Genomic DNA, 27,157 nt, shown 5'->3' with positions numbered 1-27,157 from the left:
GTGTTTTATACCATACTCAAGAAACCCAGTATCTACATGTACATATATATATATATATATATACATATATATATATATGCCAGTAGGAAAAATAACCCTCTGTGAATATCATGCTGACAGATTATCTCCCTTGAATAGCTGTGTACACAAGCAGTTGCTATAACTGGGAGGTGGGGAGGGATTCTCTCTTAGACTATTTGGCCTCAAACAATTATACAAAGGGATGGGCAGAGAAAAATCTTTCTTGCAGTACAAATTTTGGTTCAACATACATGTATAAAGACGTGTGGGCTTGATAGCGATTGACAGATTTTTTTCATTTTACTTTTTTTATTTTACAAATACTATTAGATTATTAAAGGAACAATTAATATTACTATTTACATCTGCATAGTATGGTAAGTAATAGTACCCAACTATTTACCTGGAAAATAATTTTGTAGGTCAGTTTTCTGGAGAATACAGAAGGGAAGACTTTATTTTTGATCTTGGAGATGACATTGTCATGAAGGTATGGGTCCATGTGCTCTGTGATGGCTTCCCTAAGGTTGCCCAGGGGTGCCCTCTCTAGAACAAGGCAGGTGGGGAACAGGCAGATGCCCACCAGGGACAAAACACAGGGGTGAATCAGCTTACTCAGCATGGCCACCTCCTTTCTCATTTCACTCAGAGAATAATACACCTAAAAAAAAAAAGAAAAACATATATCAGCAACAGTTACTCTTTTTTTTTCTGAACCTTAAAGGAGAAGAAAACATAAAAATGAGTGTCAATACTTATTTGCATATATGATCTTTAATATTTTTTGGATTTTTTTTTTAAGAGAAAAGTGTATTTGAAAATATTTTTGTATGATGGGTATTTGGGACCAACTTTTGGTATTTATCTTTGTTGCATAATAATTTATATGAATGTAAATTTGTTGTTTATATTGACACATATGCATCTAACTTAAATTATGATAATATTTATGAACATATTAATAATATAAATATGATCCAAATTGAGGTTTAATATATTTGGTAGCTGAAAAAGAACAAATTTTAGTGCAAAAGAATTTATTAAACCTGTGTTACACCCTCATTTATGACATTATTAAACAGAGAGTACAAATACCAAAAGGTGGTCCCAAATACACACCATACAAAAATTATTTTCAAGTGTCCTTTTCTCCTTAAGGAAAAATCAGAAAAAATACTGAAGACCACATTTAGGAATAACTTTTTCTCCTCTTTCACTTGAACTTTGATTTTTTTTGGTGTTGTTTGGGGATTGCCCAACGCATGTCAAAAAGGTGTGTAAATGTCATAATTGTGTGAGAATTTGCTAAAATGAACGTACTGTTTTGTGACAGTGACAACATTAAATATCAAACAATCAATTCTGATAAACTTTTGAAATGTAATATTATCAAACAGAACATGTTATCAGGAATATTCATTTACTCCAATCTATGCAAAATCCTGCTTAAGACTTCCTACATGGCCACTATTTTGGTAAAAAGAAACTAAGGTGGAAATAAGCAAGTTCACCAAATGTTATAAAGATACATTATTTTCTATTTAAACATTATACAGGCAAGCTAAAAACATTACATGTACCTTCAGTCCTTTTGATTCCAGTAAATCTGTCGTGTTTGAGGAACCATGGGAGAGATATGACTGGTTGGACACCTGGGAGGAAGAGCCTAATGATGACATGATACTTTCTGCCCCACTGTCATTGGTTCCTCCAGCTAAACCTTCGTCCATCTTGTCACAGTTTTCTCCATGCCAAGTGCCGGATGTTTCTCTGGCCACATCGGGTCCAGCATCAGATGGGGCTCTGATTAGCTCAAACAGACTTACGGGGAACACTTTCACAGCTACAGTGTCCTCCCTATAGCTTCCTGAGTAAACACATCCAAATGAGCCTTCTCCCAGAAGACTGTCCTTCCCAACTGTTATCTCAAGATCTTTCCCATCGATTAGAAACCTTCTGGGCAAATCTGCTAGGATCAGTTCTGGAACTAGTTTCTTCAGCGGAATCTTATTGTGAGTGATAGGGCAGGTTATGCTGTCGTTGGTTCGGCAAACCCCTGCGCAGGTCACCACTGAAAAATGATTGACCTGCGCCAGGTCGAAGATGTCACCACAACAGTCTGGACAGAGAGCAAACTGTATGCCTTCCTCTAACCCTGTCAAAGAGAGATAGGCAAGGCATACATCTATAGTTTGAGCCTGGAATGTCTCCTATGAGATAGGATAAATACTGTGTAGGAAACTTTACAATGCCTCTCAGGAATCGCAACAATATCGAAACTTGTGGACTTTCAATCAATTTTAGTCAGACAGTACAAACTGTTCCACACAGAGCTTGTATATTTACTTGATGAGTTGATAGAGCAAACTGCTATGTGAACATGGCTTTCGATATTAATGTCACATCAGTGTTATTCTTTAAAAAAAAAGATGCACAAATTCTAGTGATGAAATCTGGTTATGACCTGTTGATCTTAAGAGCCATATACGCAGTCTGGACAATAGTTTAACAACAGGGCTGCTTACCATCAAATATGTACATGTTAGTCTAGCATGTTAGTTTTTCAAAAATCGTAATGATCAAGTTAGCTGTATACCCTGTCATTTAGATTGGTCAGATAAAACCCAATGACTCACAGCCAACTTTCACCATTGTAATCTGTCATATGCCAAAATGTTATATACTGCACATGTGAATATTTAAGATAAATGCTGTGTGCCTACGGTTCAAATCGTCTCATTATTTTTTAAAGGAGTGCTGTGGGCGAACAGAAGAATTAGGTGTACCTCTGTACCAATCTTCTATGAGGTTATCAATTTCATCCACCAGAAATCCTAAAGCTGAAAAGTCCCCGATGGCAGACAGCACGGTGATAAGAATGCCTGTGTTTGATTGGCTGCTCTGATCTGGGTCTTGGCTGCTCCACTTGATGGCTTCCACCATGAACTGCCCTCCTTCATGAGACACCTTTATGCCCTCTTGCCAATAGATTGGTTCTACATGTTTCAGGCGAAAGCCTTTCCCACTTCTCTTGCAACTAGAAAAAGTGCAGAAATAAATGTAACAATTTCTGCACTTAATAATAAAATAATATAATAAAAGAAAAATCCAGGTATGAGAGGCTAGGTATCAACACATCTTTTACCAATAACATAATCAGTAACTGACTTTTAAAATGAAACATTTTATAATCTTAAATATAACTGGTATCATAATTAATTAGAAACTGTCGTGTCAGAAACTGCTTGATGGGTTCAACAACCAATAATATCAACAGCAGCTGAAATGTTCCCACATTTGAATGTTCTTAAAGGAAGAACTGTTTGAAGAAAATTTTGATATAAATCAAATACCATTGAAAAAAAGTATGCATTTCATCGCAGGTGCATGCCATAAAAAATTCTAATATGTACCTCAAGTTGATAAATTATAAATAAAGTCAGCGCCAAAACCTGCAGTGGGCAACTCCATTTTGTCCTGAAGTCTTCTGTGTTAGGAGGAGAATTGTTGTCGGAAACCACCAAAGCGCAGTTCGTACAATTCTGGTAGACTCTTCTTCCCAGAAGGTAGCGAACAATACAGTTAGTTTTTCCGATCGGGAAACCATTATGTTGGATGTGGGTTCCGAGTTTACATGAACAAGCCGGCAGTTTTAACGACCCTCACTGGCTGAGAGGCAACACACCCCCAGCATAAATTACAGGGTGTTAAAGACGGAGGAGGCGTTGGACTCAGCCATTTATGTCAGCTTTGCGTTTTCAAGCTTTACGTGCATGAGGAGGAAAAATCGTAAAATGATGCAAGAGGCATCACCAGATAGAAAAAATATGTGCTCTTTTCAGCCCATAGGGTCATGTTTTTAGGTTTTCTTCTCCTTTAAAAATAACCATTTGTAGATTCTCTCTCTCACTGTATGGGAAATGACAACAATAAAGTAGTCAATGGTATGGCAATTTGAATGGTTTACATTTGTTGAAGACAGTAGACCCTGACTTCCATCAATATGGGGTGCATCTTACATCACGCTCTGAACAGTTCTCGACTAACTTGCCAGGTGGGATGTATACCCTAGACGACCCAGCCACAAAAATGAGCCATACTGTAGTGTAAAACTGTTGAGTATAGCATTACACATCAATCAGTAACTCCTCAAGATTGATCAACACAACAATCACTCACAAGCTCTGTTGAAACGACCCTCTATTCATCGATGCCAAGTTTTTGACCCTTGAGCCTGACTCTTGCGTCACTCTCCATGTAGGGCCAGTGAATCGTGGAATGCTACCCAGGACTTTGGAAATCAGTCGACTCATGAATCCTGATGGAATGAACTCCATTTTGTAAAAACGGTAGATTTTTTCACCGAGATTATGGGAGAGTTGTACACTGCCAAATTTCTCCTGGGACACTTTACTTGGTATAAGAAGTCTGTAAATACACAAAAATAAAACCAAGTTAACACTGCATAGCCTAATACTCAATCTAATGCAATCAGTTCCATAAGAGTTATACATTGCATTGTGACTATCTCAACTAAGCAAAATGATACCATGCCATGCCACATATGTATTGCTGGGATTTGTATTTATACGGTTTTGTGTTTTACGAAAATGCAGAACTTCCAAAGGCTTCTTAGAAAATACATGGATTATCTCGGTAGCCTTATTATTATAGCATCCGCCTCAAAGTCAGGATCACCAATGTGGTCGCTGTGAGTTCAAGTCCAGCTCATGCTGGCTTCCTCTCCGGCCGTACGTGGGAAGGTCTGCAGCAACCTGCGGATGGTTGCGGGTTTCCCCCTGGGCTCTGCCCGGTTTCCACCCACCATAATGTGGCCTCCGTCGTATAAGTGAAATATTCTCGAGTATGGTGTAAAACGCCAATCAAATAAATAAATAAATCAAAGACAGCTAGGAGGTGGGGGATCAAACCTGGGTCCGGTCAAATTAAAGAATGGTAGCCTGCTTGTTGCTGCCTTGCTACTCAGCACTGAGCAGTTAGAACCAGGAAAGAGGATTATTTGGCCTGGTGTCAGCATAATCTGACTAAGGGGTGTTATGTCGGGTGTCCTTGGCATGATACTTCAGTGGCGCCAGCACTTTGGCGGCATGAACTCACCCTGCTATAAGAGCAAGGGAAACATGTACACACACCTAATGACTCCTTGTTTGTCATATGACACAAGAATTTCAAGTACGACGTAAAAGCCCAAGTATACATACATGTAGACATACATGTAGCTGTAGATACATAGAGAAAATACAGCTCGTCAGCCTTACTTTTCTTCATCCAACATGAGTGTAATTTCAAAGCGCTCCAGCAGTTGGATGTACTTGTCCATGTGAACGTGAGGAAATCGGCTTTCATCAAACAAATACTTCATGTCCTCTCTCTGTATTATGCCATTATGGATGTACTTCTGGGCTTTCTTCAAAGCAAAACAATGCATGGGATTTAATTAGTTAAATACTTTCTGCATTAACTCATTAACATACATGTATTTTTTAAGCTATAATCTGCTGTGCTGATTTTGAATATTAACTTCACTTCCAGAGAACAATATTTAGCTTCTAAAACAATTTTCATCAGAAACAAAACAATCATTGCTCCAATGAAAGAATATGATCATTGCGGTACACATTCAGTTTAACGCTAATAAAAGCAGTATACTGTGAAAGTCGATGACACTATATACTATGCAGATATTTTTCATCTGAAAATCTACTGACACGTGATAAAAATTATCAAGATTTTGGCACAATGGAAAAACTACTATGAACTGGAAATCATTGTTTATTTGCCATCTGAGAGGTACAAAATGATGTACTTAATTCATGTATGTTGCTGCACCAATTCACTCACTGACGTGAAATTTATTGCTGCTATACTGTATAATGTAAGGTAATAAAGATTCATTTACAGTATGTAATTTATTTATTAATCAGAAATGTGTGACAGTGTGTTCTGTATGTCATAAAGCAGAAGGTAAGAATTTGAACTCACCTCACTTACAACAACTTGTGAGAGAAGGTTACATAACCAGACTGGGTCCAGAAAGTACAAGCTGTTCAGTCCTTTCAGCTGATCATTGAAGTGAAGCAGATCACCCAGCTCATGGAGAAATCTAACAGCTACAAGGAGAGTAATAAAACAGCCTGTGAAGAAATCTAACGGCATAAAGTGCAGCAAATTAAAGAGCTTGGAAAGAAATCTAAGGGGTACAAGGAGAGTAATAAAACAGTTGGTGAAGAAATCTAATGGCATAAAGTGCAGCAATTAAAGAGCTTATAAAGAAATCTAAAGGATACAAAGACAGTAATAAAATGGTTTGTGAAGAAATCTAACAGCATAAAGTGCAGCAATGAAAGAGCTCAGAAAGAAATCTAATGGATACAAGGAGAGTAATAAAACGGTTTGTGAAAAAATCTAACAGTCTGAACTGCAGCAATAAAAGAGCTTGTGAAGAAATATAATGGATAAAACAGAGTAATAAAACAGCTTGTGACGAAATCTAACAACATGAAGTACAGCAATGAAAGAAAGAGCTGTGAAGAAATCTAACAGCACAAAGTGCAGCAATGAAAGATCTGTGAACAAATCAAAAACAGCTACAAGAAGAGTAATAAAACAGCTTGTGACGAAATCTAACAACATGAAGTACAGCAAAGAAAGAGCTCTTGAAGGGATCTAACAGCTACAAGAAGAGTAATAAAACAGCTTGTGACGAAATCTAACAACATGAAGTACAGCAATGAAAGAGCTCTTGAAGGAATCTCACAGCATGAAGTGCAGGAATGAAAATGCTTGTGAAGAAATCTAACAGCTTGAAGTAAAGCAATGAAAGAGAATGTGAAGAAATCTAATGGCCACATGTACAAGTAGAGCAATGAAAAAGCCCATGAAGAAATCTACCAGCTGGAACTATACAACATGGAAAAAGCCTACACAACGTCCTCACCAAAAAGCCAAATCTCCAAAACTCATCATATAACTGGATGGGTTCGCAGACTACATACAGATGTACAGTTTGCAAAATTTTGTGGTTTAGCAGGTTAATTGAATATTTTACTGTTTGTAAAAACTAATAAATCAAAAATGAACGGTGACCTAAGGAAAATGATCAAGAGTCAGTTGCAGTGAATGCCATCAATTCTGAATTAGGGCACCAACAAGTGGGCCCATGAATGAAGCTTCATTAAATTTACTCCCCTTTTGGTGACCAGTAAGTTCATTTACAAGATTTATGAAATTTGCCCAGTAGTTATGGAGATAAGAGGTAAATGAAGAGTACCGTACTTCACTGGCTATATGTGACCATCTGACAACCATCACACTGTTGTCACTGCTCTGCGTTTGCTTCCCATGCTGTAGTCATTCTATATTTTAGCTTATGAGAATTACATTTGGGAAAACAAATATGAACATACCAAAAAATTTCATGCAGTTATCAGAAATGCAAACTGCTATAGATTTACCTAAGGTCATTTCTTCATCTGTGTCAAGATCATGGTTAGGAATCTGTTTGATGATATCATCAAATTCATTCTGAACAAGAACTGGTGGTTCCATTGTCTCATGGCGTCTTTTAGCCTCTTTCTGAAGCAGTTGCTGGAGACACTGATAACTTTTTGGCATCTAAATAACACCGAAAAAAAAAAGATGCAAAAAACTAGTTCACTTGAAGGATACTTACAGGGTTCAGGAGAAATGTGTTTGCATAAACTAAAATTTGTGCGTTTCACTGCGATTCCACTGAATTTTGCAGTAGTCAATTTTATTGTTGGAAATTTGCATCTTCATTAGTAGTTATTGATAAATGCATGTAAAATGAAAATCCTTCAGTTCTACCTCCATGCAGCTATAATGAAAGTAATGCACTATTACTCCTAGATTATTAAACTGACACTGATCTTTCAACTTGCATGTACAATACACTAGCTCAAATGTTTTTTTTTTAACGTACCTGTCGCCCAATCAAGTCTTCTGTAACAAAACCTCTCGAATCTTGATTTTTCAAGCTCAAGGCAGTGGCATAAATAAATGTTTTTTTTTAACGCACCTGTCGCCCAATCAAGTCTCCTGAAACAAAACCTCTTGAATCTTGATTTTTCAAGCTCAAGGCAGTGGCATAAATAAATGTTTTTTTTAACATACCTGTCGCCCAATCAAGTCTTCTGTAACAAAACCTCTCGAATCTTGATTTTTCAAGCTCAAGGCAGTGGCATAAATTGCCTCCTGTAGTTCTGTAATCCCTACAGGTACCCCAGGCAAACAGCACACATAGTGAATGGGGCCCAGGCGGGGACAACGCCTCCTGCCGTATCGGCCACGGATAGCCTCAGTCATTTCCCCTATGTAAGTAGCCAGCTGATTGTCTTCCTCGTGTAAATGATCTAGATGAGTGGCTACAATGAGGACGGTGCAACTCGCCGCGTGAGACTGATAACATAAATACAGAACATTTTCAGTATAGATTACAAACTACATTGTACTGGTCAAAAAAGGAGAACTCTTCCTAAAAGGGAAATTCAAATAAAGGATAAACCTGTGCATGATTCTGTTTAACTGGTGTCTAATGGCATACTAAAGAAGTTTTGGTTACGAGATTTATGAGTGGAGGAATATGAAGTGCCTGGAGAACAGCCATTGCCACCAAGGCTTTACTAGCTGAGCCAATAAGGGCGTGTTTATGTTAACACGATATATTCACCTGTATGTTCCTGAACCATTTGTCCAGATCCTTTACCCCCTCGATGCCGTCCTGGGCATCCCACACCAGCAGGTAGAGCGTGTTCTCCGTGAAGAAACACTGGTGTATGTCAGACAGTTGAGAAGCCCCAGGGAAATCCCACACAGAAAATGTCACCACAGGCATCTACAAACAGCCACAAACCTCAATGTGTATGTCAGAGAGTTGGGAAGCCCCAGGGAAATCCCCACACAGACAATGTCACTACAGGCATCTACAAACAGCCACAAAACCTCAAGGTGTATGTCAGAGAGTTGGGAAGCCCCAGGGAAATCCCCACACAGACAATGTCACTACAGGCATCTACAAACAGCCACAAACCTCAAGGTGTATGTCTGAGAGTTGGGAAGTCTCAGGGAAATCCCCACACAATGTCGCTACAGGCATCTACAAACAGCCACATACATTAAGGTGTATGTCAGACAGTTGGGAAGCCCAAGGAAATCCCCACACAGACAATGTCACTACAGCCATCTACAAACAGCCACATACATTAAGGTGTATGTCAGACAGTTGGGAAGCCCCAGGGAAATACCCACAGAGACAATGTCACCACAGGCATCTACAAACAGCCACAAACCTCAAGGTGTATGTCACAAAGTTGGGAAATCTCAGGGAAATCCCCACACATCTTACAAACAGCTACATACATCACATACATGTACATTAAACTATTTGTTTTTGCACCTATTTATCTAATTGTTGTTCAAAGAGTTTTCACTTATATAACAGCAATCAGTTTTGTGCGTATAGGGACTCAAGAGTACCTGGTTTAAACCACTGACCCTTGACAAACTTTCCCACATGTGATGTACAGATATGCACACCTAATTGGTGGAGGACAAGAGGTCTTCAACGAACTTTGAACTATGCAAGGCCACACAAGCACATCCAACCACTTATTGTTACCAAGGCTTCCCAAACAGTGACAATAGGGGCATCTGCAAATTCAAGTCCAAGTTTGGGTTTGAATTATTAGACCAAGACCTGCCCCCTATGTAATCTATACCTGCAAGGCTAACTAGATAGTCCAATGGATAATCCCGGTCTTTACCAGTCACCGGATTTCACTAAAAATTAATAAATTTAACCTACCAATAGATGTACATCAATGACTTATATGAGGCGGTATTTCACACTCTTCACAAGATAACAACTTCATTAGGAAAACATCATTGTTATACATTCTTAAGAGTTGAAAAAGAAACGGGCATTTTTACAACACAAATTAGCATCTAATTTTATTAGATGCTAAGTACAACTACTCTTATTAAAGGCAGAATTCTTCAAAAGACAAGTTAGAAGCTCCTACTCATGTTAGCTTCCTCTCCGGCCGTAAGTGAGAAGGTCTGTGAGCAACCGTCGTATAAGTGAAATATTCTTGAGTATGGCGTAAAACACCAATCAAATAAATAAATAAATAAATAGAGGCTCCTACATCTCTCCTCCTCCACCAAGAGCTGCTGTGGGCTAACTTCCACTCACGAATCACAATCTGGTTGGGATTTTTTCCTGAACTATCGTGAGTTCCCATCAACGCGTTCACTAGGGCGGTCTTCCCGCGTCTCTGAAACATTTATACAGTGATTATAATTTAAACTCTTTAGTACTGATTAAAGTAATAACTGCAGGCTACAGTACAGTGCTTAAATGAATGAAGACAAATATAATTCCTGATATACGTATAAATATGAGGTAAAACCTAGGTCACAACACAAACAAACAAAATTTTCAAACCATTTTTAAGATAATTGCCAGTAAGGATTGATTTCTGATTTTTTGAATCAATGGTAGGTACACGTAGGCCTACATATTAAAGTATCTGCTTTAATAAAGCTTTATTAAAGTGCATGAAGCTGTTCTGTAAATACATGTACAATGTTAATGTCATGAAAAACCTATAGTGTATGTATCACTTCACCTATAGTGTATGTATCACTTCACCTATAGTGTATGTATCACTTCACCTATAGTGTATGTATCACATGAATGGGCACAATTCTTTAGTCTCTGAAATCAGGATCTATTTCTCAGAGGTTTCTGGGTCACTGGCGACAATGCTGTGTTAGATGAGAATATAAATCCACTGTTGCTTGACTATGTCAATCCTGTGTTGCTTGAGGATATCAATCCTGCGTTGCTTGAGGATATCAATCTTCTGTTGCTTGAGGATATCAATCCTGGGTTGCTTGAGGATATCAATGCAGTGTTGCTTGAAGATATCAATCCTGTGTTGCTTGAGGATATCAATCCTGTGTTGTTGAGGATATCCATAATGTGTTGCTTGATGTCAATCCCATGTTCCATGAAGAGACCTAGGACCATCAGTTTAGGTCTGCTGTACCAACCCCTTCACCTATCATCTTTTAAACCTCTTGCACACACCTCTTTCAATAAGATTATCATTTAAAGCCTGCTACACTGTCCTCTTTATCTAGGTTTATCAGTCTGAATCTGTTGCACTCACCTCTTTACCTATGACCATCAGTCTAAGACTGTTGCTCTTGGACATGAGTTAAAGCCGGCTGAACTCACTCCTTTACCTGAAACCATCAGTTTAAGTCTGTTGCACTCACCTCTTTAACAAAGACCAATCAGTCAAAGGCTGTCACACTCACCTATTTAACAAAGACCAATCAGTCAAAGTCTGTCACACTCACCTCTTTAACAAAGACCAATCAGTTAAAGGCTGTTGCACTCACCTCTTTACCTACAACCATCAGTCTAAGTCTGTTGCTCTCATCTCTTTACCTTGGACAAGAGTTTAAGTCGCCTGAAGTCACATCTTCACCGAGGCCCTCAGTTTAAGTCTGTTTCACTCACCTCTTTAACAACGACCAATCAGTCAAAGTCTGTAGCTCTCATCTCTTTAACCAGGATCATCAGTTAAAGTCTGTTGCACTCACTGCTTTACCTGGGACCATCAGTGTAAGTCTGTTACACTCACTTCTTTACCTGGGACCATCAGTTAAGTCTGTTGCACTCAGCTCTTTACCAAGGACCAATCGGTTAAAGGCTGTAGCACTCATTCCTTTACCTGAGACCATCAGTTTAAGTCTGTTGCACTCACCTCTTTACCATGGACCAATCAGTTAAAGGCCGTTGCTCTCACTTCTTTACCTGGGACCATCAGTTTAAGTCTGTTGCACTCACCTCTTTACCGAGGACCAATCCATTACAGGTTGTTGCACTCACTTCTTTACCTGGGACCATCGGTCTAAGTCTGTTGCACTCACCTCTTTACAGAGGACCAATCAGTTAAAGGCTATTGCACTCACCTCTTTACCATGGATCATCAGTTTAATTCTTTTGCACTCACCTCTTTGCCTAAGACCATCAATTTGAGTCTGTTGCACTTATCACATTCTCGTAGCTTCAGCCTAAGGAAGGCCAGCAGGCCTCCTGCTTTGTACGAGGCTTCTACAAGACAAAATTTTTAAGATACTTAATGGAAAGTTCACATAAATGTATACACGTAGTCCAAAAACCTAAATGATATTCCAAATAATATACTTGAGAAGGTACCCCCCCCCCCCCCAAAATTAAGAATTTCTTTGCAAATTCTGAATTTTGACTTGATGACATGAAATATCATTCATATTAACATCTATATTTTATATACATTTTTCATCTATATAGTTACTGATATTTTACTGCATTTTAATTATTGTAAATGTTGTTGGATGCCAATTTGTGATCCCATTAAACTGATAAAAGATTCCTCACTCTCTTAACAAACATCACAAAGACGTTCTTTGTTTAGAAAAACTTACAATGGTGATATTATACATGCAGTCATCATTTACCTTTAATTTCCAGCATACAGTTTACTGTAAGTATAGCGGATAACTGTTTATCTGTTCTTCAATCTGTGTGTTTATGTTTGCATTTGCATTATCTTCTTTATTACTTTGCCAGGACAGTGAAGGAGTTCATACATTAAATTACCTGCGATAAGTTTAGGTGGAATCACAGATGCAGGTATGGAACAGCCTTCCAAATCTAACATGTCACAGTCCTTCAGCTTGGCCAGCTCATTGGGTACAGATGTCAAATTTGGGTTGCTGGAAATGAATTAACATACATGTATCATACGCATTCTCATACCTACATGTACATACACCTCTCTCGCTCATTCACAATGATAACATTCTTCACTGCAATGTCTGCTTTGATACAACGCTATCACAGATGGGTCCCTCGAATTAATCACAAAGTACACATCTGTACATATGTGCACTTTCAAAAGTTAGTCAAGTTTTTCTGAGTTCTTTCCACTCAGAGGTATTGTTATTGTGTAATTGTTCAATTCAAAACAATGATATTATGTTTATTTGGCTGACAGTTATTCCTATATATGTACAAGATTATCACAGGTTATTAATACATTGGACCTTCACATAACATGATTCATTTATTATAACATGATGTAAAGTAAATGTACTTTTGTTTATGTTTGCATCTGTGTATAAATATTACTTTACTCTCTGTAAAGAATGTTCTGACTGCTGATGCTAGCGTCAGATAGGTGTCATGACACGGTGTAGGTAAGGCACACACTTCTGGTTCAGTGTCTTGTTGGGTGTCAGTTCCGTGAATGTAACTCCTGCTTAGGCAGCACGCTTAAAGTCAAACAGGGCTTTTGAGATTTAGTTTACATTAATCACTACATTGTTTACATAGATTTTGGGCGCTTGATGTTTGTTTGGTGCCAGTAAGCAAAATATGACATGATTTGTTTTATAGGTATAGGTACATGTACATGTAACGTTGGCTGCAGTGGGGAAACTCTGAGATTCCAGGCACAGATTACTGGTACAGTGAGGTGGAAGGACAGCTTGGAAGTGTTGAGGGCATGGTTGAGATGGGACCATACTTGTGGGCCTACCTTCAAAATTACCAAGCTTTAACTTATCAGGGCAGCACAGTTTACTTTTCAGATGAAAATTCATCGTTAATATCTTGTAAAAACCTCACTGTCAGACAGGTCCCTAGTGGACTGACAACCAGTCAGGAATAATGGAAGTTTTGAACAGAGTCATCAGGGTTTATGTTGTTTGTACTTCAGTGGATAACAGTGCTGGATCAGACCTCTGTATTAAAAGATTCCAGGTGATGTTGCAACATTGTAGTTTCCCACACTCAAGGCTACTGGCATCACTAGGGATAAAAATTCTTACAACATTAAGCAGATGTGTCCCTAAAAAACAACAACTACTCATGTAATTGTACCCAGATGCATCACTCTACCTGCCATACGTGGGAAGGTCTGCCAGCAACCTGCGGATGGTTGTGGATTTCCACCGGTTTCCTCCCACCATAATGCTGGCCACTGTTGTATAAGTGAAATATTCTTGAGTGCGGCGTAAAACACCAATCAAACAAATAAATAAATCAATCAATCTACCTGCGTTTTTTTTTTTTTATCAGTCTCAGTTGGACGCTGTGATGCATCAAATTCAACAGGTCACATGGATATCGCATGTCACAGTTGATATCTCTCCCAAACTGAATCTGGACAAATGCCACCAGATCCCCGCGAGAACGAGGTTTCCTCAAACTTTCTGACATAAGCGTTAAGCCTATATATAGACATTTTCAAACTAATGTCAGCTGATTATTGTCGCAAGTCAACTTATGTGCAGTTTAAAGGACAAGATAGCACCTGGCTAAAACTCATTTCAATTGAAGCAAGATACTCAAGCTTTCTAAAAAGTATCATACTTCATTATTTTAATGAGATTTAACTGAATAGGATGTAGAAGAAAATGACAAAACTGCCCAAATGGCCGGTGTGAGGCAACCATCTTGAGACTTTTATCTCATCAAACACATTGCTATCAGATAGTGAGGCCTAAGCTGTGACGCAGCCTTTACCTGTTCACTCCATGAAGCGACATATGAAAACACAAAACTACAGCATTATACAACATTTTGAGATCGTTTATAACAATTTAGTTACGTGTAGTTGAAGGGCCATCTGGCAGTGTTGTGGGGCAGGTCTGTATCATTTATGGAAATAAAACATAATCACAAATTATGTCAGACAGTAGCATACCATCTCAACCCTAACAGCATTCATTTCCTCAGATACACTTTTTGTCGTTCATTTTAGCATTTAACAGTTTCTAAATAAACAAATATTAGAGTCAGTGCAAAATTCATTAGGGATGCTGAAGGCTTATGGGAATGAGAAGACAGCACCTCTCAGGACAATGTTTAAAATTAATTAAAAATCTTATGATATCATTTTTTTTCTCTGAATTTATTATAACTTTAGAATTTGAATTTTGCTCCTTCGTCTTTCTTGCATACAAGGGATGTTTTCTTTTCTGCTTTCTTTTATGAAATGCACTAAAATTATCAGAACGAAAAGTAGAAGCCGAGGTGCTTTCATAATTAGTTCAGCACTGCTTTCATCTCACCACTAAAAAGTTGAAGCATAAAATCCAGTGACCTTCGAATACCTAGATCAACCTCAGTAGTACTTACATTTATTGAGCATGAATCTAGTTTCACAACAATCCTTCGTATTGTAGTTTTGTAAACATTTAATTGGGGTCGAAATGACCACCACAACCCTCCGGAGAAGAGGATGTCAGCCAGGGTCCTGGCTGTGCCCGGTTATTGAAACAGGGTCATAGAGTTCCTTGTAAATAACATAGTGGGCCTACTGTATTAACGGTTTAAGCAGTGGAAGAAGTATGTCCAATTTCCGAGAAAACTATATTTATCACTTGGGCTTTCATCGCCGAACTCCACAACTTTTGTCTGTCAAAGGCTATAAAAGACTATTACACAGAAAATACCTTCGACATTAAGATAGCTTGATTAAATGTTACAGTAGTACACATCGTTTTCTTCTGTGACATTGCAGTGTGTGTGTACTTCATATAGGTTTTATGAGCACACCTACACCAATAATAGTGATGTAATAAAGAAAACAACAAATGAGTTCACAGCTTCGGACCGTCTTGACACAGGCGAGTTTTTCGAGCTCTCCATTAGTAAAGTGCACACTCTCGTTAAGGACCTCAAAGAAAATGCATACAAGTGGAGACTCATGTCATCAGTGAATGTAAATTCATAACTCACCATTTTAAATTCAAAATTTTGAGTTTCTTCAGTTCAAACACAGACGTGGGTACACTCCGCAGGTTGTTGTTGTTTAGGTACAGATAACAAAGGTGATCCTTCAGAATAGAAGGGAATTCCAGGGTTGGGGATTTCTCATCAAGTACTTGGTTCCTGTCAAACTGTGGATTCCTCAAAAATGAGAGAACTTTGGGTGACCTTGGGCTGTATAATGAAAACATATTCCAACACGACTTTCAGCTCATGCAAAATGCTACATGCATTATGGTACTAGAATTACATGTACACACCCACAAATATAAAAACATTTCCCAGATGAAACCTTTTTACAGTGTAAAGATCAATTCATTTGTGCACTGTTGTAAAACATTTTAATTAAGTTGCCTGAAGTATCAGTAGCTCATGATGATCTAGTTGTCTAAAATAAATGTACACATGACCAAACATGGTAGAACAAAAATCTCACACATGCTAAGTCAAGTTTTATAGAAGTTAAACTATTTTTTAGAAATGCTTGTGGAGTTTTATTGAATGTATAGCTGATGATTGTAAGGTCTGAGAGTTAATTCAGAGGAAGAACCGCAATCTAAATAGAATCAGTTAAAAACATGTTGAAGGCAAAGCTGTGGAATAAAATGGTTATCCAAATTAAAACCATGTCTGTCCACATCTACATGTATATTTCAACCTGCCGATGGTCTTAGGATTCCCGCAGGGCTCTGCCCGGCTTCCTCCAGCTGGCTGCCGTAATATAAGTGCAATATTCTTGAGTACTGCATAAAACATCAATGAAATAAATAAATAACTACTTGTGCATTTACCTCTGTGGAGATTCCTGTGGACTATTGGAAAGACAGTTATAACCTAAGTTCAACTCCTGTAGATAGTCACATGCCCACACAGATGGTGAGGCAAGATGACTGATCGCATTGTGGGATAGATCCAAAGCTTCCAGCACATCTGAAAGAAACAGATGCATGTATTGCCCTCAGCAACTAGTCATTAAACATACTGTCTTAAAGGAGAAGAAAATTTAAATATCAAACAAATACCATTTAAAAGAGTATGCATTTCCTTGCAGGTGCATGCCATAAAAAAATTCTAATACGTACCTCAAACTGATAAATTATAAATAAAGTCAGCACCAAAATCTGCTGTGGGCAACTCCATTTTGTCTAAGAACTAGTCGTGAAGTCTTTTGTGTTAGGAGGAGAATTTCCGTTGGAAACCGCTGAAGTGCAGTTCACACATTTCCGGTAGAACTCTTCTTCCCAGCAAGTTTCAGCTTGAAGATTGGGAAACCAGAATGTTGGACATAGGTTCCGAGTTTACACTAACAAGCCGGCAGTTTTAACGACTCTCATTGGCTGAGAGGCAACACACCCCCGGCATAAATTACAGGGTGTTATTGAGGACGCGATGAATCTGCGATTTATTCCAGCTTTGCCGTTTTCAGGCTTTACATGCATGAGGGGGGAAAAATCGCAAAATGATGCAGCAGGCACCACCAAAAAAAAGATGTGCTCTTTTCAGCCTATAGTGTCAAGTTTTCTTCTCCTTTAAGAGCCGGTATGATTTCACTAATTAATATTACATACTTGCATCTGACATTTATGTACAATGTACACAAGTGATGTCCAATTAATTTACAAATATGCATATAAAATGAATTAGAGAAATAGGCATGTGCATGTATTGTCAATTGTTAAGCCTTCATGTATCAATATTTGCAAGAATAAACCAAGTACAGCCTGCAGTTTGATATTAGCTCTGACACCCATTAATGCAGTGCCATATGGCTGTTTATTCTGGGTTTAATTGTGTATTGTATTCAACCACATTCACCTGCAGTGGTACAGTGGAACCGGACCCTAAGCCGACTATCATACAGCCACTGTGACCCTGACCCATTGCCTACTGGTATCCAGAATCGTATGCCCACTGGGGGCCCAAAACGATACCATCATGGGCGTAATCATCCTGCCATCAGCCCAGTGTTCATGCTGTACTTTTATGAACTTATTTCTACCATAAATTCATCATGTTTTCATGTGCCCATATGAAGTATTTTTTCCTGCAGAACAATTTCCGAGTCTATAACATCTCTGTTTATCACTTTTTACTTGGGACTTTTCTGATAAAAGCATGCATAAGCTGAGCACATGTAATACAAAGTGTAGATTTTAAACTTACACACTTACACAGATTAGGAACATACATGAATGCTACTGTAGATAATCTCCAGACATTTAAACAGTTACATTGTTGTATGGTTTTCATGATCAGGATCACGACCTGTTAGCTCAGTGTGGAGCTAACACTACCATTATCCTCCTCGCCTGTTAGCTCAGTCTGGATTAATGACAACACTACTCAGTGTTATCCTGCTCACCTGTTAGCTCAGTCTGGATTAATGACAACACTACTCAGTGTTATCCTGCTCACCTGTTAGCTCAGTCTGGATTAATGACAACACTACTCAGTGTTATCCTCCTCGCCTGTTAGCTCAGTCTGGATTAATGGCAACACTACGCAGCATTATCCTCCTCACCTGTTAGCTCAGGATTAATGGCAACACTACTCAGCCCAATGCTACATGCAGCCTAGTCATAATTAGTCACAACATGTCACAGTGCTACTCTGCTGAACACAGGCAACGCTACGCATGTCACAGCGCTACCCTGCTGAACACAGGCAACACCCCTCAAATCACAGCGCTACTCTGCTGAACACAGGCAACACCCCTCAAATCACAGTGCTACTCTGCTCAACACAGACAACGCTGCTCATGTCGCAGTGCTACTCTGCTCAACACAGACAATGCTGCTCATGTCGCAGTGCTTCTCTGCTGAACACAGACAACACTGCTCATGTCGCAGTGCTACTCTGCTCAACACAGACAACACTGCTCATGTCGCAGTGCTACTCTGCTCAACACAGACAACGCTGCTCATGTCGCAGTGCTACCCTGCTCAACAGACAACACTGCTCATTTCGCAGTGCTACTCTGCTCAACACAGACAACACTGCTCATGTCGCAGTGCTACTCTGCTCAACACAGACAACACTGCTCATGTCGCAGTGCTACTCTGCTCAACACAGACAACACTGCTCATGTCGCAGTGCTACTCTGCTCAACAGACAACACTGCTCATGTCGCAGTGCTACTCTGCTCAACACAGACAACACTGCTCATGTCGCAGTGCTACTCTGCTCAACACAGACAACACTGCTCAAGTCGCAGTGCTACTCTGCTCAACACAGACAACACTGCTCATGTCGCAGTGCTACTCTGCTCAACACAGACAACACTGCTCATGTCACAGTGCTACTCTGCTCAACACAGACAACACTGCGAATGTTGCAATGCTTTATGAAACATGTACAAGTAGTTCATTCGGAAATATCATTAAGCTAAAGCTCACACAGTGAAACAAGTAATGCTCTTCGGTAGTTCAGTTAGTTTTAACAGGTAATCGGATTCACTGTACCTGTAACCTGTCACAAGGCTCCCTCAAAGATGTGTCACATAGATGTGTAAAAACGACAATCATTCAGTCAGACATTAAATGCCACACTTACTCAATGCCACAATGCTTTCTGGTAGTTCAGTCAGAGAATTGTGAGACAATAGAAGAGTTCTGAGCGATGTGCTCCAGAATTGCGCTACACTGGTGGGCACGGTGAACACTCCATTGTGACACAAATCCAAGAATGTCTAATACAACAGAAATTAAAGTTACCTTGTAAGCTTATGAGAAAAAAAAACAAATCAAACAAGAAACGCACAGAACAAAAAGATATTACTGTAAATCACATACAGTTTTGTATGAATTTTAGACAAATTTATGACGTGTAACAATGCCCATTTCCAACATTATTTAGTCTATAAAATTTTCCATTTTTATTTAAAATCATGGCGTATGAACTGTCCCCCACGGCTGGACTGAAGATCTCAGACTTCACTGGATCTGATCGGCCAATCATCTGCTGCCAAATCAAACAGGGAAACTGTAGGAGATTTACACTGAACTAAAGATACAAAAAGTCTTGATAAATGCCAAAGTCACCAAATACCAATACTATCAAATTAACACAAAGAGAACAAGGCATTCAGAGAATCCCACCAGCTTGCCTGCTATAGCAGTCAATTAGACAACTGAATCAGAATAAAGGCAGAAGTTGTGAAGTGTTGTGGTGGTACAGACGTCATTTTGGGGAGTTCATGCACAAAATTGAGTCAGTGGTCTTTGATATGCAAATTGTGAACTGCATGCAACATTCTGTGAACAACTCCAACGCTGTGAATGGCTGAGCAAATGCTGAGCTATGGTAGTAAAAATAACCTCGATTACCAACTGGCTGGAGTAGTCTTTGATATGCATATCACTTCCCATGATTTGCTATCTGTGTGCTAAGGGTGGCCACTGCAGCCCTCTGATTGGCTAAGAAAACACTCAGCTGACAACAGTCACTGTCTTCATAGATGGTTTAAACATTTTGTCACAGTATAGGAAGGCACATGCATCGACTAGTGTCATAGGATCCTAGTTCTAATACAGATGTGGAAAGCTTTCTGCAGATAACTGTTATACACCAAGGTAAATTCTTACACTCCACAAATCTGGTAAATTAGCTAGAGAGACAAAAAGTTTATCTTAATAAGTAATTGCATTAGAAACTGTAGCCCTACAAGAAAAGCTTGTAGAAATCTGTGTTCACAGGAGAACAGAATGAAGTTTATCTGAATGTGTGTCACAAAATAGGAAAAAGGTAAAATCGCCAGAGGAACCCAATATCCTTCTTCTTCTCCTACATGCAGGTGGGCATAAAAATTGTAGCTCTGCCTGAAACTTTTCTTGATTACAAAAATGGTAAATATGGCAAAGTCCATAAATCTCATAAGCAATAGTCACAGAAACCCTGTATACAAGAAATTGTTGCCCTGCATGGAGAACAAACTGAAGTTTACATAACTGTAAAAAACATTCACAAAGCCTGTAAAACTAAAATATAACAGTTCAACCTTTCATCAGAAGGCCCTTTGAAGAGGTACACAGACAAAGAGAAATATAAAAAAGAACACAAACAAAACATAACTTTCTATCCCTGTATACTGAATCCATGTATAATTGCCATTTTACAGGAGCTAATAAAAGCTTAACCTACCATCTGAGAATGTGCATTTACACACAATACCTTAGACAGAGAGCAAAAAAAGAACTTAACCTTCAATCCATGTATGATAGCATGTACAAGAGTTTAAAAAAAAGCTTAACCTTCCACCCGAGTATGTGCATTTACACACCATACCTTAGATGAGAGAGCAAAACAATAAAGCTCAACCTTCAATCAAAGAATAAGAGCCCACTATACATGTACAGAAGCTAAAAGAAAAAGCTTAACCTTCAATCCATGTATGATAACATGTACAAGAGTTACAAAAAAAGCTTAACCTTCCATCCGAGTATGTGCATTTACACACCATACCTTAGATGAGAGAGCAAAACAAAAAAGCTCAACCTTTAATCAAAGAATGAGAGCCCACTATACATGTACAGTAGCTAAAAGAAAAAGCTTAACCTCCAACCCATGTATGACAGTCCATTATACAGGAGCTAAAAGAAAAAGCTTAACCTTTAATCCATGTATGAGAGCCCATTATACAGGAGCTAAGAAAAAAAGCTTAACCAGACACCAACACCGTCACTACCACTTTTCTCCCCTCTCACCACACCTTGCCTTACTTCATACAGGCAAGCTAAAAACACAATGGAAACAAACTAAATTTACAAATACAGGGGTTATAGAAAAAAGTACAAATATATATGTTAATAAGTACAACCATAAGCCTGTGTTTGATCAAGCCGATGACATCTCAACTATCACTGGCTACTTACATGTATATACCGTTCGTCGAAAGTAAATAACCCTGTTGTCTGGCAGTCTCATGTAGTCTGGCCAGCTGTAGTTTGGCAGTCTGCTCATGTACATGTAGTCTGACAGCCTGTAATCTGGGGCAGCTTGTAGTCTGGCATATTGAAGTCAGGCCGTTTGCAGTTTGGCAGCCTGAGGACAACTTTCACAAAACTTATATTTCTTGTAACTTTTGTTGAAAAAGACTTTACGAAAATTGATTCACGAAGTTTTGCGACAGAGGGCTCTGTAGTCTAGTGCAGTATGAAGTCTAGGGCAGTCTCGTAGCCTGTAGTCTAGGGTAGTTCCACATAGCGTTACACCTTCGGTATCACTGCTGGGTACAGCTACACAATGATCCATTTCATTTGCCTGGAGTAGAGCCAGAGTTCTGTCAACGTCTCCTGCGAAAGTACAGGCCAACACAAATATGCATGCTACAATTTCGGTGGACTATAGCTCACCTAAATTCCTTCAAACATTATCAGCCTAGAGGATCATCGCCCCATGTCAAGACGAAAAAGATGCCACATTAATGGTGGTTCTCCGTCTTTGTCTGCTAGCACTTATGTTTGTGGGGCGTATAACAATGTCATGTGACTTCCAAATCTGAACCAAAACTCACACAACACCAATACATACGCTGACAGTCATGTTGCCTCAACTGTGGAGAAACTTTTGAAAGAAGAGAGAAAGGCTTTTGGCTAAATAAAGTAGACTTCTAGCTCACTAATAATATGAGTCACATACTGGATGTATTGGTGTTAGTTTGGTTTTGGCTCAAATTCCGAAGTCACGTGACATAGTGCAACCTGAAGTGCAGAAAAGAGAACGGCAATGAACATGATGTCGTTTTCACTTCAACATGGGGCGATAATCTTCTATGTTGGCAATCTCCTAAGTATTTATGATGGCCTGTACTTTCGCAGGAGACAGGAGAATAGTGCCTGAGGTGCGTGTAGACAGATCTTTGGCACTACTTCAGGCAAATCCAATCGATCATTGTGTAGCTGTGCCCCGTAGTGTTAGAGCTACGTGGAGCTAAGTCTACGACAGTCTGTAGTCCAGGGAAGGTTGTAGTCTACGACAGTCTGTAGTCCAGGGAAGGCTGTAGTCTACGACAGTCTGTAGTCCAGGGAAGGCTGTAGGGAAGGCTGTAGTCTATGACAATCTGTAGTCCAGGGAAGGCTGTAGTCTACGACAGTCTGTAGTCCAGGGAAGGCTGTAGTCTACGACAGTCTGTAGTCCAGGGAAGGCTGTAGTCTATGACAGTCTGTAGTCCAGGGAAGGCTGTAGTCTACGACAGTCTGTAGTCCAGGGAAGGCTGTAGCCTACGACAGTCTGCAGTCCAGGGAAGGCTGTAGTCTATGACAGTCTGTAGTTCAACAGCTTTAAGTCTGTCAGCCTATTGTTTAGTCTGGTATGCCATAGTCTAAGGCATCATATAGTCTGGCAGCCTTTTGTCTATTAGCCTGCAGTCTTGGCCACAATGTAGTCTGACAGCCTCTTGTTTAGGGCAGTCTGCTGTCTGGTAGCCTGTAGTTTGTGGGGTGGAATGTGGTCTGGCAGCCATTTAGTCTGGTAGCCTGTTGTCTAGGGCAGCGTGTAGTCTGACAGCTTGAAAACTGGCAGCCTGTAGTCTGGGTCAGTGTGTACTGTTTAGGGCAGCATGTAGTCTGTACCTACTGTCTGTAATCTAGGGTAGCCTCTAGTCTAAAAACCAGAAGTCAATGGCAGCCTGTGGTCAGGCAGTCTGTACTATTATCTGTTTCAAATCCTGTAGCCTGTTGTCTGGCTACCTATGATTCTGGCATCTTGTACAGACCTGTTCACCCTCACTCTATTATCCGCAAGGTAATCTGTAGTCCAGTAGCCAGCTGTGGCAAGTCAGTTGTGATCATCTTGATGTAACACAGGCTTGAAATACAGGCAGACCACACCAGGTAATACAGACTACAAAAATTTATCTGATGCTAAACCATCACACTAAAACCATGTAATAATATTATGTCAGGCACTGACCAGTTCACATGCCCAGGGGCTGGGAAACTTGTGGAGTTTGTTGTTGTTGGCAATAAGCTTCGTCAAGCTAGTACACGCAGCGAGAAGGTCATCTGACAATAGCTCAAGGTCATTGTGCGAGACATTCAAGACACTCAAGTTTGAACACTTCCAGCTCCTGCAAATCTGTGTTGCAGGATTTCCTGAAAGAAAATGTATATTAAGAATTTAAAAGACAGAAGGACAACAAGGGCTGAAAATCATACAAGTCCTTTCGCTACAGACTGGGCTTGCACTGAGAGACTGAAGGTTCCTTTTGTGGATGATAACAGTACTTTGTGTGTGAATCATACATGGTTCATATGATAGAATTTTGTCTGTGGATTATGTGACAAGATTTGACTTGTGGATGACAGAACAGGACATTTCCTGTAGCCCAAATGATAGGATTTTGTCTGCAGATCCTAGGACAGGATCAATTTCTTCTGTGGATCACAGAATACTATTTTGGATCATACATGTACATGTAGGATAGGATTTTGCCTGTGGATCATAGAAAGAATTCTGTCTGTGGATCACATAGGACAGAATTGTGTTTGTGGATCATATAGGACAGGATTTTGTGTCTGTGGATCATATAGTAGGATACTGTCTATGGCTCATTTAAGACATGATTTTGTCTTTGCATCATAGGATAAGGTTTTGTTGTGGATCTCAGGGCAGGATTTTGTCTGTGGATCCCAGAATAAAATTTTATCTGTGGATCATGCATGGACATGCACGACAGGATTTTGTCCGTGGATCATAGTACAGAATTTTGTCTGTGGATCACGGGACACAGTTTTGCCTGTGGATCGCATAGGTTTGTGGATCACATAAGATAGGGTTTTGTCTGTGGATCATAGAACAGCATTTTGTCTGTGGATTATATAGGACAGGATTTTGTCTGTGGATCTTAGGACAGGATTTCAAGTGGATCATATGGCAGAATTTTGGTCCAGGATCACATGGATGATTTAGTTTGCATGTATGTTGGTCAGATCTCAGGATTAGGTGCTAAGAATTAAATTTATAAGTGTAATGAACTGCGTACAACTTTATAAGGAGGACAGCAGAAGATATAAAATACAAAGCTACTTGTGTTACTTACCCTTGCGGGTTATACACAGGCTAGCTACAAGATCGTACCTGACTCTGTCTGCTTGGCCTTGAAATGTTTGTGTCTCTCACTGGGTGACATCAGCTCGTAGTCTGTGTTTGTGCTTCTATACAGAAACTGGATAAAATTGTGATGCACATCTAGTTTTTTTAAGGACGGTAGTTTAAATATATCCTGTGGAAGCTGCAGGAGTTTGTTCTTTGATAAATTCATTTCTGAAATCCTGAAAGGTTTAAGAGGCAGAGATGAGGTGGATTTTTTCAGAAAACATTGATATCACTCAAGACCATTTTTACAGACAAATTTTCACGCACATAAAAACTCACATATGCATGTGAGCAATAAGAATTAGGTGAAACAAGAATCATGATAGAGCAAAAGAGCTACAGCTGTAGTAGTAACCAAATGTCCAGATAAAATCAAACTGTAAAGTTAAACAAGTTATAACACCTAATCACACATCCTACAATGGAATTAAGAATATTTACAAAACTCAGCATTATCCACTGTTAATTTTAGTTCATGCAATCAATCAACCAATATGATTATAAATTGGCCAGGAAGTATATTTAATGGAATATTTTGCAGTACATACATGTAACATTTTTTTTACAAATGTTTTACAAATTTTTTCAAAAACAATACACGTTAATTTACCACATGCATGTTCTCATGCATTTGTATTACTCCTATTTAAGACATTTCCAAAACGCTCAGTTTTTGGTCTTGAAAGTTGAAATTTCGATACATTTGACTTAAGATAGCACTGATAAGGTGGACAAAATTTTACTTACAAAACCGAAAAATAAGCTTTAAGATTGTATTTCAAATTTTTATTAAAGTCAGAAATGTCTTTGTGGAATTGGTCCGAGTAACTTAAGATGTCTTACCCTAAACTGTCCAGATTGCTATTTTTGGGAGCGGCTGGGAATTCATGAAGATTGTTGTTTGACACATTTAAGTACTCCAGTTTAGGGAGTTGCCAAGGGAGACAACTGGGTAGAACTTTCAGACAATTGTGTGAGACATCTACTCTGGCTAAACAATGCACATGTGGTTCAAACCAGGCTGGGTGAAGTTTGTACAGTAAACGTCTCTCCAAGCTCAGCATAACCTGTATGACATAGGAAACAAAGCTGACCTTTTCTGCCCCATTATCATATTCTGTAAGAGTTTAGTAGCAAGGTGCTCTGGAGCGCTCAAGAAGCAGGGTTAAATTTATCTTCTGAATTATGTTCTTTGGTGGGTTTGGTTGTCAAATGATCTAAAAATAGTAATATTTTCCTGGAAGTGTTGAACACTGTAAATCTTCAACCTTTTCAACCACTAACCTCATTTTTTCAGGGAATTTATTCATACAATTATTATGATAATAATAATAAATAAGAATCATATAATAATTAATGATGCTAAAAAATTTTTCTGTGTCATTAAAACAATTTGTTTGTGTCATTAAAGATGCAAAGCTTCATAAAACTATGCAAATTATTTTTTCTCTACAACCCACAGTTTTCTCAGAATGTTTTGAAATATTGAATGCACAGGCGGTTAAAAAATTAGGGTAAACACAAATATGTGTTTTAAGATAGGAAAATTGCTCTACCCTACCCTATTCAAAAAGCAGGAGACATTTTGACTCCTTAAAATGTATTTTTTTTTACACACAGCACACAGAGGTTTGAAATTTCCATGATAAATATGAAAAAACCTTATACCTTAATCTCAGATGCTCCAAACCGCCCATCCTGGCCACCTTTCCTGTACAAAACTTGATCAGTTATGATCCCATCCTTAAGACCTGCGAGCACAGTATCTGGGTAATTGTCAACAATTGCCGCCTGAATTCTGGCTCCTTTTTCTAGTAGAAACATGATGATTTCCATACAGTCTGCTACAAGAAAAAAACATGTAACCATTGCTGAAAATCAACTCCTAAGACATGCCTAAGAAGCTGACATAAATGCAGTTTTACACCAAAAAAACTTTTAAAAATGTTCACATGTAATGATAGGCCATCAATAAAAATATATCTGTTTGTGTTAATCCCACAGAGCGTCTGAACAAGGGTCCGAACAAAGTATCTGTAATTTTTATTGGGCTTTTGATGTAATTTCTTTTTTCATTTTTCAATCAATGTTAAGGAATACATCAAAAGGAACTCCAAAACAAAGATTGTGTTTCTGTGGAAAATCAAGAAAATTATGCCTTGGAATTTT

General features: G+C 38.9%; 1 protein-coding gene across 1 annotated transcript in view; it reads right to left on the bottom strand.

The window, feature by feature from the left end:
• LOC135473377 (leucine-rich repeat serine/threonine-protein kinase 1-like) overlaps nucleotides 1-27,157 on the bottom strand; it is a 57,199-nt gene that overhangs the window by 16,114 nt on the left and 13,928 nt on the right. Inside the window, exons 6-24 of the mRNA XM_064753227.1 lie at nucleotides 26,657-26,832; nucleotides 25,832-26,055; nucleotides 24,971-25,164; nucleotides 23,804-23,985; nucleotides 19,448-19,583; nucleotides 16,687-16,825; nucleotides 15,866-16,069; nucleotides 12,719-12,834; nucleotides 12,090-12,190; nucleotides 10,209-10,337; nucleotides 8,732-8,896; nucleotides 8,176-8,460; nucleotides 7,497-7,656; nucleotides 6,025-6,152; nucleotides 5,301-5,449; nucleotides 4,201-4,449; nucleotides 2,808-3,058; nucleotides 1,602-2,176; nucleotides 425-682 (exon numbers count right to left, since the gene is read on the bottom strand). Of these exons, the coding sequence (XP_064609297.1) occupies nucleotides 425-682; nucleotides 1,602-2,176; nucleotides 2,808-3,058; nucleotides 4,201-4,449; nucleotides 5,301-5,449; nucleotides 6,025-6,152; nucleotides 7,497-7,656; nucleotides 8,176-8,460; nucleotides 8,732-8,896; nucleotides 10,209-10,337; nucleotides 12,090-12,190; nucleotides 12,719-12,834; nucleotides 15,866-16,069; nucleotides 16,687-16,825; nucleotides 19,448-19,583; nucleotides 23,804-23,985; nucleotides 24,971-25,164; nucleotides 25,832-26,055; nucleotides 26,657-26,832 (3,821 nt within the window). The remainder of the gene's footprint in view (nucleotides 1-424; nucleotides 683-1,601; nucleotides 2,177-2,807; nucleotides 3,059-4,200; nucleotides 4,450-5,300; nucleotides 5,450-6,024; nucleotides 6,153-7,496; nucleotides 7,657-8,175; nucleotides 8,461-8,731; nucleotides 8,897-10,208; nucleotides 10,338-12,089; nucleotides 12,191-12,718; nucleotides 12,835-15,865; nucleotides 16,070-16,686; nucleotides 16,826-19,447; nucleotides 19,584-23,803; nucleotides 23,986-24,970; nucleotides 25,165-25,831; nucleotides 26,056-26,656; nucleotides 26,833-27,157) is intronic.

Source organism: Liolophura sinensis, chromosome 8 (genome assembly GCF_032854445.1).
Source record: "Liolophura sinensis isolate JHLJ2023 chromosome 8, CUHK_Ljap_v2, whole genome shotgun sequence".
Classification (NCBI taxonomy): Eukaryota; Metazoa; Mollusca; class Polyplacophora; order Chitonida; family Chitonidae; genus Liolophura; species Liolophura sinensis.
The sequence above is the reverse complement of the archived record's forward strand: the minus strand, read 5'-3'. Positions and strand labels throughout refer to the sequence as shown.